We start from the raw sequence: 17375 nt of genomic DNA, 5'->3' as shown, positions 1-17375 counted from the left end.
CATAGAAAAATGATGTAATAAGTGCACTTAAAATGGCAAAATGAAAAAAACTCCTGCAAATGTATTTCAAAAACTGATTTCCCAAAATATAATGAACATTCTAACATGTGGAATGTTCTCTACCGTGTTATGGAAACACTAGGATTCTGTGAAACCACAAGGGTTTGCTTAGGACAGAACCTCGGGTTTGTTTGAATATGTATCAGTCTATGCATGTTAATGAAATCCGGACTGGAACTCTGTGCGAATGCGTCAATGCAAATGCAGTTTGGGTGATTTGTTTATGTAATCTTTGGAAAAATATATTGCAAGGGTGAATGGTTCCATTTGAAAAAAAAATAATACAATTTTGAAATAAGGTGAGCCTATTCACTAAAATTCTGAATTATTATTATTATTATTTAATAAAAAAAAAAAAGAGAGGCTGTTTTCGTTGTAAAAAAAAAACCTCTTTAAAATTTTTAACTTTTCTGTGCTTGTCTCCTTATGCACATTATATTTCGATCAGGTTCTTTACATATGTAAAATTAATACATCTTTAAAGACGGGTTTCTTCTACTGGTACAATATAAATTTTTGTTGTACAGTTATTTTAAAAGTAACTGTTTCTAATAATAACGCTGTAACCAAAGTGTAAAGGTTGCCGTTGGAATTCTTCTGAACGCAAGGAAATCCAGGTGGTTTCAGCCTATTTTTAGGTACCAGCTCCTCGCCGTCATGAACACGAGACTGCCGTCCTCTTAAGACACTTGACTCTCACAGGCGTGACAGATGTGACTCGCTACTCAACACACTGTCCCCAGACCCCTGTCCAGTTTTATTTGTATACTCATCACCATGGAGGTCAGTGTCCAGAATGTTCTGGACTGGCTCTACAATAGTGTATGTTGTCCAATTACACAGTTGATTATAATTATAATAATAATTATAATAAATGTATCTCTCACCCTTATTTAACACCCTACAATGAGATCTAAGTTCAGATGTGGCTGGCCCTGATTACAGCAACAGAAACAAGCAAATATAATCGGTATGTGACCAGTATATTGTAGACCATAACTTTTTTGTTTTATGCAAAATAACACATACATTATTTTTGAAAAGATAGAAAAGAGACGTCTGTCTTCTTTCCCTGCTCCCCTGCCTGCTTCCACTGAAGCAAGCAATGTATGAAAGTATATTTGCCTGCACATGCACAATGATGCACATCAGCTCGAGATGGAAGACTGCGAGTTGGGTTCCCACCAAACTCAATAAGAGTCCATCATACGGCGTGAACAAAGATAGAACCCAAAAGGGTGAGGGTAGCTTCAATAGCCTTTCCATTGGAGCCGGAGCCATCATGGCACTTTTATTATATTCACCCCTCCTCGGTATTGCTCGTTTGTGTGCACATGCACCAATTATTCTTGCACTTTTTTGATTGCAAAAGCGGTGTGAGCATTCACCTTCACTCATTGGAAACTCCACAATGGAGCTAGGTACTTGGCTTTTGGTGGGGTGGGTGGGTTGACCTCCTTGGAGGGGGGATAAAATGTTTCAACCCTCCCATTGGCCTTCATAGAGTGCGACCCTAGAAGACGCGTAATAAGGACCCAGACCTTCACCAGACTTCAATACACAGCGTTTTGCAGTACAACATTATGTATGGGTAGCCATCTGCAGTAATAACACATCGTCCACAGCCTACTATAGAGGTGCAGTTTTGTTATCATACGCTATCTCGCGCCTCTCTATAAAAAGCCTGAAAACACCCCAAGTAGCCAACTCCTTTCTGAAGGTCTCTATTGTCGTTTGCTACAAAGTATTCAGTGTATTCTAAACTGTGGGTGTTGGTCTGCAAAACACAGCAACACATATTGTCATTGTATCACGTTAATTTATAGCCTCGCAAAATCTGTCATTTGCAAGCCGCAGCTATAGTGGAGTAAGAAATAGTATACCAGATGCCAGATACAACCCTAGGTGCACATAAACCCCCACAATGCCTAAGGTTGTACGTGGTATTTGTTATGTTTAAAAAAAAAAAAAAAAAATAATAAAAAAAGAAGGGAACTTGTCTACCTCCCATATACTAAAATACCTTATATTATGAACTTTACTTCAGGCAATCAGAAGTTCAGGAAAGGATTCCCTAGTCTCTGTCATTACATATTAATCTTAGGAATGGGTGATTCGAACCACTGTAGTCAACTGGTTAGTTTTGATTGGTTAAAAATGTCCCAGTTTACTATCCAGAACAATATATTCTGGGGACTCTGATCATTTCTGTAAAGGCGAGAGTAACAAAAAAAAGCGGTTTTAATTTTGTAATGGATTATTACAATTATCGGGGGAAAAAATAGTTTAAACAAGTGAATTAATCTGAACACACCCTGGCAAACGGTGGAAGCTGCTCAACAACCCTAATACGTCATATCTAAATGCCTTCAAAAATGACAGTTTATTAAAATTCACTTATATGCGGCAGAATTATTTCTAAGAATATTGGATATTGCAGACTATTGAAATCGCATTACGTTGAGCAAGACATCAATCGTGCTTCTCACTGATATCTTGCCATGTGCTAAATCATTCCAGACTACATAAATCCTGCACCTGTACGGCGATTTGTCTTACTCATTTTGCGCTCGTATTTCTATATATAACATTTTTGAAATACACCTCATAAGAGAGCTCATGAGTCGGGAAATGGATGATGTTCTGCCAGCCTGTTAAACCAGCCTAAGTGAAGTGCTAATCACGGGAATAAAATGGCATATTACATTTATAAACGGATGGAACCAGGAATAGCTGCTTATGAGACGCTATAATTAAACAGCTGGAACGCATCCAAGCCTGTGTAAGTCGATAACCTTGGCACTGTTTCTGGCAGGGGTAGGTCTGCAGCCCGTTGATATGCCTAGCACAGTGGTTCGGTTCAATAACAGGCAATCTATAAACACAGCTAATTACATAAGTGAAAAACAGCATGCGACTAGGAGGGGATTCTTCGGCACAGGGGAAAAAAAAAAAAATAAAAAAAACTTTCTCGGTGAATACAGAGCTAAAATTATGCTCCAAGATACAATACCTTGTCCTGCAGCCAGCCCTCGTGCTGTATGAACACACGTCATGGAAATATGATTTTTTTTTTTTTTAAGTTTAAAAAAAAATATTTATAAACTCCTTCTCTACAACCAAATTAAGTATTAAATGTATTATTTTTTAATTTTGTAATATCTGTTAGAGATGCATAGTTGATAATGATTGCCCTCTTTTGATTATTGGACCCAGACACTCTTGCATGGTTTATTTAGTGGTACCGGACACACGGAGAAGCTTCGTTGCATGCTTAATAAGAACGAGAGACAGACTTTGATGGCGGATAATTATTTGGCCCATGCAGTCTACCCATTTTTCTTTATTTAACGACTTTAATTGGTCGTATCTAAGATTCAGGAGCCATATGCTTATCCCATTCATGTTTAAATTAGATAGATAAATAGATAGATAGATAGATAGATAGATAGATAGATAGATAGATAGATAGATAGATAGATAGATAGATATTTTAAAATTACAGTAGACATTCGTATTTGTTGATTTTGGAAAAATTTTACTGCTTAGAATGTATTAGTTTGTCAATAACACCTTTGAGCAGATCTGAATATTCTGAAGTCTTAAAGCCATGAATACAAACTCAATAGACAAACTAAAAATTGCTGACGTTGTATAAAATAATTGTTATTTTTATCTTACAATGTATGCAAATATCCCTTGACAAATCCCAATTATTTTTACACGTGCCTAGTGAGTGACTTTACCGTTTTAGCAGACGATTTACGACCCTGGCAAGTAATTTAGGCCAGTAGGCTGATCTCTAATTAGCATCCATATGGATTTGCTACAAAACATCGAATCTCCATTTCTCTAGAAAAATTATGAAATTAAAGTAATGCTTACAAGAGTGAGGTGTGATAGAGTATTTTTTAAACACTCATTAAAGGGTTTTACATGCTTATTTCTACTCTTAAAGAAACATTTGGCTCATAGCAAAATAACATACATATAAAATAATCTATTTCCCTCTCCATTATAAAGAATAATAATATAAAGGAGACATTTAATAAAACTGTTACCATCACAGTCACCAGTTTTACTCAAAAGAACTTATAAATATAATCATACACAACCATGTTCATCATCAACAAGCAGTTGGCAAAACTCAATAGAACGCCCCAACAGCTTGGACCCTGCTGAGCACTTTATTAACTATAAAACGGTAACTAGGACTTTGCTCTCCAGTCCCAACAAGTTTTCAACCCGAGTCCTCATTAGGGTTGCCATCTTTTGATGAGCCATTTCCTGAATAGTCATTGAGAGGCTGCAGCCGGGGGTATAGATTTACCAGTGAAAATAAAAATGTTTTTAGTATTTTATTCCGGAGAAAGGAAAGAACCAACAAAGAAGAACAGAAAGACAGGTGAAAAAAACATAAGAGATAAAGGAGAAATGACAGCAAAGTAAAAGTTAGGATAGAAGAAAAGATAAAGGAGGAGACAGAAAGAGAATATACAAGAGAAAGAAGAGAAGAGGAAAAAGAAAGAGGCAAGAGGAAAAAGAAAGAAGAGGCGAGAGAAAAGAGAGAAAGGAGGCAAAAGAGAAAAAGAGAAAGGGGAAAGAAGTGAAGCGAAAAGGGGGTTTGTGCATAAAGCCATATAGCACATGGGAGATCAGGAAGAAAACAGGGGCCCTATGCCTGTGGAATGTTGAGGTTGGCACTATGAAATCTGCTGATGCTTCATAAATAAGATGTAATGTAATGAGCGAGAACCCTAATTCAGTGGACTTGGTACCTCTGCATTAAGAGAATAGGCTGAACTGGAATTCCGCTAACACGTTACAACCAATTAGCCTGGAGTTAATACAGCCTTTTTCCACATAAAAAGTCACTACACCCTATATGTTGTTTTTACAGTAAAAGCAGTAGGAAGAATTAGGACGAGTACCAGGGACAATTTTGTTGATGTTTTCATTATTTAGAATTCCCACTGTTCGGAAAACAGTGACGGAGGACCTGCACCAGCGTAATAACATGAACAAGAGATTAATATGTGTTTGGATATAAAGGTACAGCCCACGCTTTCACTAGTCAGTGAAGGATAAAGCGTACAGCCTGCCGATGCTCCGTGATCGAGAGTATGGGATTATCCACTCTGTTATCCACTTAAACGATTATCCGTGAAAGAATCTATTATACGGCGTATGCTTAATGCCTTTCTGAACAAGTGAGGAATTAAACCACACAAGGCAATTTTCTACATCCTCATAAATACTGTGAAGCCTTGTTTAGGGGTCCACTTTTTTTTTCCAGAGGTCCAGAGGTCAGTTGGCTCAATAAATAATATAGAATCCCCTGAAATGAATGGGTTTCACCTGAGGCAGATTGTGGATACACAGTGACTTCCTTATTTGATGTTTGATAGAGGATATATAAGTGGAATCGGGTTAGTACATGGCGGTGGATCCGCATAAACCTCTGTACTTAGGAATGCACAGAAGAATGATGTTTGCTGCGTAAAGATGGGAATCCCCACGATTTCCTCTAGTAATTTATTCTCAAGTTGTTAACCAAGCTTCTTGCAACAGCACATGGGTATTATTTTTTTTTTTTATAGCGCCATCATATTCTGCGGCGCTGTACAATGGGATATAGCCAGCAAGGTATGCTGGCCTAGGGCGGGTGGCACAGGGCCGGCAGTTGGTCTGCAACTTTTGGGCTGCTGCTGCTGCTGCTGCTTAATGGGCCGGTTACAAGGGAGAGAACCATAGGATACAGTAAAAAAGGTGCTGTAAGGCACAATGTCATATACTGGTGCTCTTAAGGACGGAGGAAGCGGATCTAGGGTCACTGTCCTGGGTCAGGCCGGGGGGCAAATACATTGCAGGGTAGAGTTACATGCTTTTCAAGTTTTTTTAATCACTTTTCCTTACTGTATTTAAACCACTGGAAAGTTTCCTTTTCTGCTGTGAATTTTGAACTGTGCAAGTGCAAGTCAGACAACGGACAGTGAGAAGAGTATAAATAAAAAAAAAAAAAAAAGTATAGAAATTCCAAATTGGAATGTCATCTGTAACTTAGGACATGAGCATTTGCATTGCGATTGTGTAATTGTCTATATAAAATCTTGCTGTTCTTCTGTTAAATTTGACCACCACGGGGGTGCATTATGCACAACAGTAAAAAGGTATTTTTTTGATAAAAATAGAAATAATGAAAAATTACTGTCATCTTAAAAGATGCAGATAAAATGACATATTGCTGTCATCTTATGAAACATTGAATAATTGCACGCTTCCCACTGAGCGATCCATAAGCAATGGTATGTTACTTATTACTTACACTGGCATCCAGTAAGTGCTTGTAATATCCAAATTGTTTGCAGCCTTGCAATGAATTAGCAACACACGTCTGGTCACCATCAAGAAATGGGGTTCTTGACGGCTACCTTGATTTGCAAGCTATGCCTGACATCTTTCTACTTGAAATTAAGAATTGTCTAAAAAATGTGTTTAATGGATTTTTTCTAAGCAACACCATAAAAATATCTTGTGATTGTAAAAAATAATTAAAGATGACACGGTGTTGCTAGATGAAGGTTACAGTGTGCTAGCTAAAGATGGAGATGAAAACTTTTACGAACTATAAGCTTAATGTGCAGATATTATTTCCATGAAAGGCGACCCTTTCTGCTGCTTTCTACTTTATCAACACAAGAATAAAATAACTAGAGGTCCCCCAGACATCTTGGAAGTAATACAAGCAATGACACATTCCATAATGTCTGCATGTGTTTCACTGCTTCCTTCACCTAAGATCTACAGACTTTTCAAAAAAATGATGTGTTGACAGAAGATCAGTAATTCAGAAAACATCACCAATATCCTTCTTTTTCTTACATTTTTGGGCTCATTAAATATATTCCAGTAAAGAAAACAATCTGTTTACCTTCTACGTCATTGCTAAGGTAGTTTTTGACTTCTGTTAGAATGAAATTGATGTCTTCTTCTGTTGGAATAGGGTGGTGGGTGACCTCTGTTGGGGTGTCAGTAGTTCCTGCGATGGTCATCTTCTCCCATGGAAGAAAGAAAATCACTCGCCCGTCGCTGGTGGCTGGATCAAGCAGTCCCATGTTATCAGGGCTAAAAGGTGATAGTAAAGCTTGATTTAAAATTTTATTGAATGAGATACCAATTCATTAAAGCATTTTTAAAATATACATTGTCGGCAAAGTGCACAACATAAGAAAAAGACATCACTCAAAAATACCCCAAAACATTGAAGTGAAAAGTTGTTAGAACCCTTTAAGACGTTACGAACTGGACTATTTTTTTTTTTTAATACAAATTCACCTCTCCAGCAAGCTACGGATAGAACGAGTTGATAATCTACAATGACCTTAAGAACATTACCTGTAATATCCAGGCATCACAATATGCACGCCGGCACTTGGTTGGCAAATATTGGCGACTTCTTGTTTATCCATTTTGCGTATTGAATCAGTGAAAGGCCCGGTGGCGTTGATCACGCATTTTGCTCGGACATCAAATTCTTGTCCTGTAAAGTAGCAATGTCGTGAAATCATTTTCTTTCCCTCCTGCTTGTGTTCATCCAAATATTTATTTTATTTGTAAGCTCACTTGTGTAATAAATGTCATGCATTTTTATCGGATGGGAAGAATTTTTTGATGCATAACAATTAATTACCCTTTCCATCCAGTATCAGCATAGCTAATAAATTACTGAAACTTGCAAGAATTTAAATTCACCCATAAAAGATAAATTTCACAGCTTTCAGCCATTTCTTAAAAGTACATAGGGTGGCATTGGGTGGCAGCCCTGGGGAGATGGCAGCCTCATTCATCATTTAATGGGCCAGTTGATCTTCTCAACCAGCTTACTTATACTACCGAAGAGTATGCCAGATTGGATAAAACTAGAGTTGGGTTTATCTTGTCTATCCTGTCCCATTTTAAGGTTCTACCTCCCCTAGTTGTGGTTCTGTATGTCTCCCTTCTCACTAATGTGGCCTAGCAAGTGTTCAATTTGTGGCCTACATAAGGCATTACAAAGAGTCAGCGGACACCATCATGTATGAAGCTATTCTCCATGCTTTTAACCAATGAGCCAGACGAGGATTTGAAACCAGTTCCTTTAGATAGAAAAAAAAAATGTTCACATCATTCCACAGATTTTATGGAACATTCTGTTTCAGAGGTGCTTAAAAAGTTTTATTTCGAATAAGTTTTATTAGTAAGGAATAAAAAGTGTACAAAGAAAAGAATATCATCCCATATATATATATATAGATATAGATATATATATATATATATATATCTATATCTATATATATAGATATATATATCTATATCTATATATATATCTATATATCTATATATATATATATCTATATATATATCTATATATATATATATACACACATACACACACGTCTTCCATCCTCACTTCATATTTTTGCAGACAATTGGCTCATTGTCAAAAAAACTCAGATCACCGCTTGCTTTTTTTTTTTGCACAAATAAATACAGGATGCCTTTACAAAGGCCTGATGAGATGTCTTCACCTGTAAGGATCCTAGAGGTCATCTAAAGCGCCAAAAGAATTACTATTTATAAAAAAAAAAATTAGAACTAGGAACATACGACAGGCTACAAGTCGCATACCTGTGAGAACGTCCCTGCACCGTGCGCCACAGACGCGTTCCTGGCCGCTTTCCGAATCCGTCTTCTTCAGCAAGCGCACCACTTCAGTATAATTGGCTGTGGCAGCGCCGTACCTGGCAGCAGTGAGTGCGATGGCAAGGTTCATTCGTGCATCATTGTGTTGTCCTGCAGCAGAGGACAGAATCACAGGAAGGACATGAGTCACCTCAAGCCACTGACTTGTGGTATGGAAGTGTGTCACAAGCGATCAGTCTCATCTCTCCCTGTCACACTGAATATACATGATGACTGGCTAGATCTTACAAGAATTATTTAAAGATACATTGTCTCTTCCAGATCAGAGATTTAACCTGCTGCACATCAACGCTGACAAATGTATCTTCACCATATTGGCCTATTTAAGAAGACAGGCTTGGTTTCATAATAAATACATAGCAACATTGAAGGGGAAAAAAAGCATAGCTTTTTATTGACCAATTGATCATTGGTAGAGCCATGCACATATTTAAAAGCAAATTAATAAACGCACAATATAAATCACTTTAATAAGTGTAAAGCTCCAGTTAAAGATGCAACAATAACAACTCTTGATGGCACGTACAGTAAAGTCGGTAATAATTATTAATTTGTTTTAGCTTTCGTAACTTATATAAAATGAGATAGGTGCACGCAAGCTTTTACTTTGAAAGGCAGTGTTTACATCAAACATTTATCACCCGGCATCTAAACCGTGTTTATAAAGTACAATGAATGTAAAGTGTGATTAATCTTTTTAAATGCAAGATTCACGAGAGATTTTCCCCATTTATTATTTCCTGTTAAGACCTGGCTTAGAGAAATTACTCCGCGATTCTGAGACCGGCGCTCTATGTGCCTGGAATAATTAATCTCTGATTACTTGAATGGTGGTCTTAACCCTTTCGGTACCCAGTACTGCGGTGGGCTTAAATGTTCGCGGTTCTAGCACCAGATCTCATCACGGATTGCGCAGATAAAAAGCTAGAATAGATGTTGGTGCAGGATTTATGCGGCCGGCACATAAAACGCTTGTTACAAATTGATTATGTAAAACACCTAACTTAAGATGTGTCTGCCCTGCTGTAAAGCGGTAGAGAAGTAATCTGTCTATGGCAAAAGGGCACAGAACGGATCAATGTTTTAGTGGGTCAGACGTCCACTCCCTTAACTGCCCTGTCGTGGCGAGGCTAAATCAATAACGAGAACTGATTTCTCTCTATTTAGCAGGATTATGTAATTTTTCTTTACACTTATGAAAAACTGGAAAACTAATTCAAACAGTATTTGAGATGTGTGAATTATTCATGTCACAAAGGCCTTTGCATGTGTTTATGGCAATTTGGAGCACAGCACCCATTACATCTAGCTAGCCAGAGGCCGGTAATACAGCGGGTCGAAAAGAATCAAGCTTGATTTACAAAGTATTGGTTTAAATGGTTTTTGAGCTTATGGGGTGTTGAATCTTGTCCCCAAAACCAAACAAAATGATTCAAATTAATGTGCGACTCCACATCACTATCTCTATGGGAAAAACTAATGAGTGCAGCTTCTGGTTATTAAATTGGCATCAATTTCTAAATCCATCCCTGATTTGATGTGTTTAACCCTATGAGTATCAGACTGCAGTGCATTGCATTGGTATGTTGTGTTCTATTCATTGAGTCCTATTTGAACTGAGAAAGCTGAACCCGAGTTCCCAAAAAAGAACAAGCAGTTTATATGGAGCTTATATGGAGATCTTGTTCACCCATGAATTGTATGACATAAAATGTTGGGGATTTATTCAGAAAACCATTTCATCTCACCAACTTTACCATGACCATGCAGGGTGAGCAGATGGGATCCAAGACCCAATTTCACATAAATATATTAGCGTTATTGTTGGCTGAGTGACAGCTTCCCATGCCCTTGGGGGAACATATGTGTTAATATCACTCTACAAAAGGTACATTAGGTCAATTTCTCTGTGCCTGAATCACTGATTCATTTGTGAACTGGAGTAAAGGTAGCTTAACTATACCTGAAGAAGGGACCAGAGAGTACTGAAAGCTTGCATTAAACTATACTCCCAGTTTTATTTTTATTCCACATTTGTGACTTTATTACAAAAGTTATTTGTTCACTCTGTTCTACTGTCTAACATGGACCCAGCCTTTCTTTCTGGAACTAGTCTGTCAAACTATTATCCCTATCTCATGGGTGAGGGACAAAGGCAGAATAGGGTGGCCTTGCCCCCTACCGCACATGCCCATGATGAATAAGCTCATGTGTTTGAGAGAGAGAAAGAAAAAGAGAGAGATAGTGTGTGTGTGTTGGGTGTCTACACAAAAGTTACTAGTCCCTCACCATGTTGTTCCAGTGGCAGATTCATGTCCAGAGCGCATCTAAGTATTACTAATACAGGGGATCCCAACAAAAAAATGTAAAAAGATGTGCCTGGCTTAGCCAGCACACAATCGAACGAGACTGCTCCTCCACCTCCCATAAATCTTCTGGATAAAGTATGAACATGTTAAATAAACTCATAAGGATGGTACCCACAGCACCATGTATCAAACTTTTAGTCACATTAAAATTATGCTGCATTATTAATTTATACTTTGCATCCACTTGGGCTAAATCATGCAACACTGCAACATTTATTTGGAAGTTGGCAATGCACGGGACCTACAACACCTGCTTTCTAAAAACACCTGAATCTCATTTTGCAGTTCTACTTTTTTCAGGTCTTTTACATAAAATTCACCAAGTTGGCCAAAGTGCAACCATAACCCAAGGAATCCCTACAGAGGCAGCCTTTGTTGAACCAAACCTGTTTGTATTAATGGACTCTGAAAACAATTAAAATAATGGCATTTCTAAATAATAGCACTTAGTAATGAAAATAAGTGTTAATTTTTTTTTGAAAACCTATTTAACATCAGTATAGGCAGTGCGTACAGTTATACAGGATATCAAAAGTTTTTCTTAAGATATGGTCCCATTAGGTAGTTTGCCTTCATAAATGAGAGCACATTCACTAATTAGATCATGGCATGATTACAAGACGGTTACAAACTTATCACGTGCAGGTGTATTTGGAGTGGGGGACACACAATTATACCAAACCTTGGCAAAGGATTCATCTCCCCTACCCAAGCCTTGTGTTAATATGACATCTGCTACGTGAAAAATTAAAGGCACACATAAGGGTTTTAACATATGTTTCTAACAAAATCATTCTTGTGCGCTCACAGCAGGTCTGTGGCACCCCGTTCTTGCAAAAAGCTTGCAGATGATAACCGAATCTCCTGCTGTACCTGTAACAATTTAATTGTGTAAGTCAGCCCAGTCAGGCATCCCTGGCTTATGACTTGGAGACATGAAATTCATTGTCATTATTGTTCCTGTCATTTTGTATCATTATGTCTTGCTGCAGAATTTTCTTCACTCCACTGCCTTTTTTACCTCCAGGATTCGGAGATTATGGCAGAGGATGTGGGGTGAGAGCAGGACTATGAACTACAATTACCCCAAGGGAACCACATATTAAACTGTTTTTTCCCCTCCGACTTTACTCGATTTGACTGTTTGTCCACCACCAGGGCAATGACAAAACAATTTATTTTTATGGAATCATCTGTTTGTTTAGATCTTTGACCATTTGCAGCCGGAGTCTAAGGGCTGCAAAATGCTCACTGAAATGGGTTAAACACTCGTGAATTTAAAATTCCACCGTGTCCTCTCACCATCTCTCAATTCTTTCTCATTTGCCATGACCATATCTAATGCATTTCTCCAATGGGATCATTTTTTTGTTTCTTTTCAGAAAATAAATATCACGACAGTCATTTCAATTTGTACCCACCTCTTGGGATTGCTTAGAATTTTGATCTGGAATACATGAATTGAACAATACATTATATATATATATATATATATATATATATATATATATATATATATATATAGATTCTAGTGGCTACGAATATTTTATTGCAGTATAAAAAGTTGCTGACCCTCACTCACATACATAATCACCCATCCAGTTCACCCATTTCCCTGCTACAGCAATACTTGGTCCTAGTTTTATGTTCAAGATAACACAAAGGCGTACATGAGTAAATGATTGTTCTATATCGACCTCTAGCCGTTCTGACGGAAGGCTGTTCCACCAATGAAACAAATAAAGTTACATCTCTGCCTGGGAACTCCCGGGGTCTACCTGGAGTCTCCAGGCAATGTCTTGTTTTGCCAGGTCTCTGGGTGACTTTTTTCTTCCTCTGGGCAGGGGGCGGCATTTGGCCACACCTACTGTCCGCCCACTTTCCCCCTGCTCCCCACCCAGTTCCTGTAGACTAAAGGCTGCCTGTGCATAGCACCACCCACACACCAATAACCTCCCCCTCTTCACAAAGCCACTCCATCAAGATAAGGAGAGCTCTGTGTAAGCTACCTTGGGAAGTTCCCATGTGTAAATTGCAATATTTTGCACTAATCAACTATTTTGACTATTTTGCATATACTGGTATGAGTTTTAAGGTTAAAAACTACTAATATACATTAAACGGATATATCAGAGTGATGGGAGTTATAAAGGGCCCCTGTACACCATGAAGATTCCATTAAAAAAATCAGCCGTTTTCAGCTACAGTAGTCATTTACAACATTAACTCCATCTGCGCTGGATTTGTGATCCTTCTCATGTTATTTTAATGGACTAATTTGCTTTTCATAAAAAAGTGAACCCAAACTTTAAAATGCTGGTGTATATGATTTCTTGTGATTATTGTTGCAAATACTTTGTGTCCTGACCCATGGTACAACTACTGTGTGGAGTACATCGGTAAGGCGGTGCTTTTGTAGCTGCTCATTTTTCAAAAGGTTAATGGTACCTGATAAGAAACAATGTATATTAGCCATGCCCGACTGATTAAAAATGATATTGTTTCAAGAACCTGTTACTAGTTGGTACTTGCTTGATAACGGAACTCCCGCTCCCACTGCCTTTATTCCTCTAATGTTATTCATATGTATACGTAAAGGTTGCAACTGCACCATGAAGGCGGCTGGTAACATGACACCTTCCCCATTTTCATAAATTATTTGACAAGGAATCTATTTTTCTCCTTCAAGGAACTTAAACGGCCCCACCCCTACCGTGAAGAACACCTTTGCCGTCATTACTCAGCAGCTGACTGCGATAGATTTCCGATGGTGCGACATTTGCCCCGTGGTGCCCACATGCTGTTGTGATGTCATACGCCTATGTGCTTCTCCCCACCCTACACAGATTCCTTCCAAATGGTTTATAAATTATCAAGAATGTTAACCTGTTAATCACACGCTAGCGGTTCCTACTAATGTATCATATATAGGTGTGTAGTAGGTATATGATCAAACTAAAATATCCAATTGTTAGATTTTTTTCACACAAACTTGTAGGTTCTTTAATTACACATTACCTTTTTGCTCAAACTAAAGCCTAACATCACCTATTCATGATAAATAGAGGGGACTTAAGGTGAGGGGAAAGATCTGTTTAGCTTAATGTATTAGAATGATGGCACAGTTACTACCAGCAAAGTTTTAGATTTCAGATGTATTATTTTATGTATTAAACATTATATAATGTTTCGGTGTGTTGCATTTCATCAAGTGCGTGTGCTAGACAGCAAGGAAGGAATACATTTCTAAGAGTAGTAAAAAGACCTAGGCTAACTAGGACGCAGACCCTCTGCCGCAAAGCCAGAGACTGGTCACCCTATTGGGCAATAAGGCTCCCCGAGACGCTGTTGCAGAATGGGTAAAATACAAGGGGGATCTCTAATCCCAGCCAATTTACACTAAGGAGGTCTGAGTTTAGCCTACCTAAATAGCAGCTTGCACATGACTATGTACATCTTTCCGAGGCAGAACACTGGGATATGATGTCATACCAGGTGCTCATTAGACATAATGCAATCGCCGAAGGTAGGTCCTGAGTGGCTGCAAGTGGTGCTCCCCGAGTGAGGCCAAGGACAGTGCCCACATGAAATCCATCATACCCATAATTATATTCGGTTTGTACCTGGCAGTGATTAGGTCCAGCTCTACACGTATTATGTATGAAACAACAATAACAGCAACAACACAACTATCCTCCTGGCTCCAGACATGGAGTAGAGTCAACTACCATATCCAAAGCACTCATCATCCCTGTAAATTGTAGCATGGCACCCTAGAGAGACATTTCTTCCTTCCACTATTACAACTGAGGTATGCAGAACACTTGTAACATTTTTTAAATAACGATCTTAAATATATGTATTTCCACTGAAAAAAAGTAAGAACAGGAGTGATAACAGACGGGAACATTGGAAAAGTATTTTTTTCTTTTTATTAGTAAATGATTTATTAGGTTAGAGGACCAATCTGCGCTTCACTGCACAGCACGGAGCTGAATGAATCTGATGGAATATTGACTGGTGGAAATCTAAAAATATTTTTCTTTATTTTCAGAAAAATTCACATTTTTTTTTCTCAATCACGCACACAAAAGAAAAACAACTAAAACAATAGAGAATACTTAGTATCAAAATCTCAGCTATAATGTGCATTAGAACAAAAATTTAAGTTGTGTTAATTTTCTACAAATATAGAATATGAAATCTCTCAGTGTCCTAGAAAAGGGCAGACAAATCTGAGTATTATACTTGAGATATAATAATAATAATTTAATTGTTAAATTGTTCCATTCCCATGCTGAGCAGATATATAGAAAATTGGCCATCCACAATAAATTTTAAAGAGAATATACATTTCTAAGCATTAGGTCTACAACATCTCGGGATCAAAACATAGAATATTTCACCATTTGCATGCATTACGTAAAATGTCATATATATATATATATGTTGCTTGGGACTTAAATGTGTCACCATTAAATTCAATAGTTAGTCTTCCTTCCTGCCAGAAACATGCTTTTACACCATAACATATTTTTACCGATAAGCACAAAACTGTATTATACTTTGGGGTCAATTTATCAAAAGCTTCTTATTTATCTCACTTTAGAGTAAAATGACTTCTTCATATGCTATTCAGTGGGCTTTCCTCATAAAACATTGATAAATTTCAGACATTTTGATGAATTAACCTTAAAGGATAACAAAGAATGATGTCTTAATTCTCTCATATAAGATAAACCCCTTATGATGAATAGACCCTGTTACATAGCAAAAATCAAGGTAGAATATTATACATACATCCGATATGGCATACTGCAGACTTCCTATACGTTTCAGGTCATAAAGTCCTATGAAACGTATTCGTGAATAAACATTTTGACAAGATGTGATGAGTGTACATCGTATATTTTATACTATAGACACATATACACATACTTAGCGAAACAAACATACATATTTAAAGGCTGAAGCTAGTCTGAAGAAGAAAAACATATTCTCATTCTTTTTTTCTTTTTACATAATTTGATATCAAAAGCTATGCCTATGGAAATCTAGGCAAGAATAATGGTATACAATAGTATATTGAGCAACTGTATTTTTATGACTACTAAATACAATTTCAGAAATACCAAAAATATATAAATATATATTATATTAAATAATATAAAAAATTGTGTATTTTATTTCCTTTAAACCAGCACATTTTGCATTCGGTGTTAGAATAAACATTTCAGTAGATTAATTTCTCACAACTACTGTTGAAAGCAGTGTATAGGTTTTTTTTTTGGTTTTTTTAATCAAAACATATTCTAATTTATTGAAATCTTTACCATGCCTCCTTCTTAGATATCCTAGAGCTACATAAACCAAAGTGACAGATCACTGCTCAGATAGCAGCCACGTTCCGCCCCCCAAATGTTGCCTTTTTGCTGTTCTTGAGTATCCGAATTTCAGTCAATGCTAAATCAGGTCTGACATGTACCCCTAAGAAACAAACTTGTAACTTGTGCCTTCAAAACAAGCCTTAAATAAATAGGACACATTGTGTGCACCCAGGCTAACATTCAACATATGCTTTAGATTCCAGATGCTACGACGGAGCGAGGATAGCCCCTGGACTAGTCTGGGAATTGGTAGCGCTGGTGCTTACACCATTCATGCTGCTCTGTGTTCTCTGGCTATATAAAGACTATGCTCGTTTCACAATGCTAGGGTATAATTATCAACCTTGGATTTTAATTGCATTATTAGTTCATGTTAGCCCTAAAAGAGAAATTAGTCTCTCTAATGCTCACATATACTTGAGTGTGGACGATATAAAAACCGACGTGTTCATCTCTGTGTTTGTATACAAGAACCGTCCACATATGTTCACCACTATAAAAGTGTGTGTGTGCATATATTCCTATAAGTGTTTTTGAAATGAACTAAATGCAGCAGTTAGAACATCGTTGCTAGTATTGCTGAATATCCAAACCATTCCCAAAAACTTCCTTTACAGGGACGGTTTAATATGCATTATTCTTTGGTGAGGAAAAGTACTTTATGAGAAGTTTAACATCTTAAAAAAAAATTAAAATAACCTTAGCAGTCAATGAGTGGCATGCACTCGCTCCCAATTAAATCAATAAGAGCACTTTCCGCTTACTCGCGCCGGTATTCTTGTTAGACATTCGAAGAGCCAGTGTTGGAGCTGACTGG

General features: G+C 37.5%; 1 protein-coding gene across 2 annotated transcripts in view; it reads right to left on the bottom strand.

Annotated features, from left to right (window-relative positions):
* Positions 1–17375, bottom strand: part of GPD2 (glycerol-3-phosphate dehydrogenase 2) — a 77626-nt gene that overhangs the window by 36523 nt on the left and 23728 nt on the right. For both annotated transcript variants that reach the window (XM_053470474.1, XM_053470475.1), the window contains exons 7-9: positions 8728–8892; positions 7456–7600; positions 6992–7185 (exon numbers count right to left, since the gene is read on the bottom strand). In XM_053470474.1, the coding sequence (XP_053326449.1) occupies positions 6992–7185; positions 7456–7600; positions 8728–8892 (504 nt within the window). The remainder of the gene's footprint in view (positions 1–6991; positions 7186–7455; positions 7601–8727; positions 8893–17375) is intronic.

The sequence above is a fragment of the Spea bombifrons genome, chromosome 7 (assembly GCF_027358695.1).
Source record: "Spea bombifrons isolate aSpeBom1 chromosome 7, aSpeBom1.2.pri, whole genome shotgun sequence".
In the NCBI taxonomy this organism is placed as follows: Eukaryota; Metazoa; Chordata; class Amphibia; order Anura; family Pelobatidae; genus Spea; species Spea bombifrons.
This window is presented reverse-complemented; position numbering and strand designations above follow the sequence as displayed.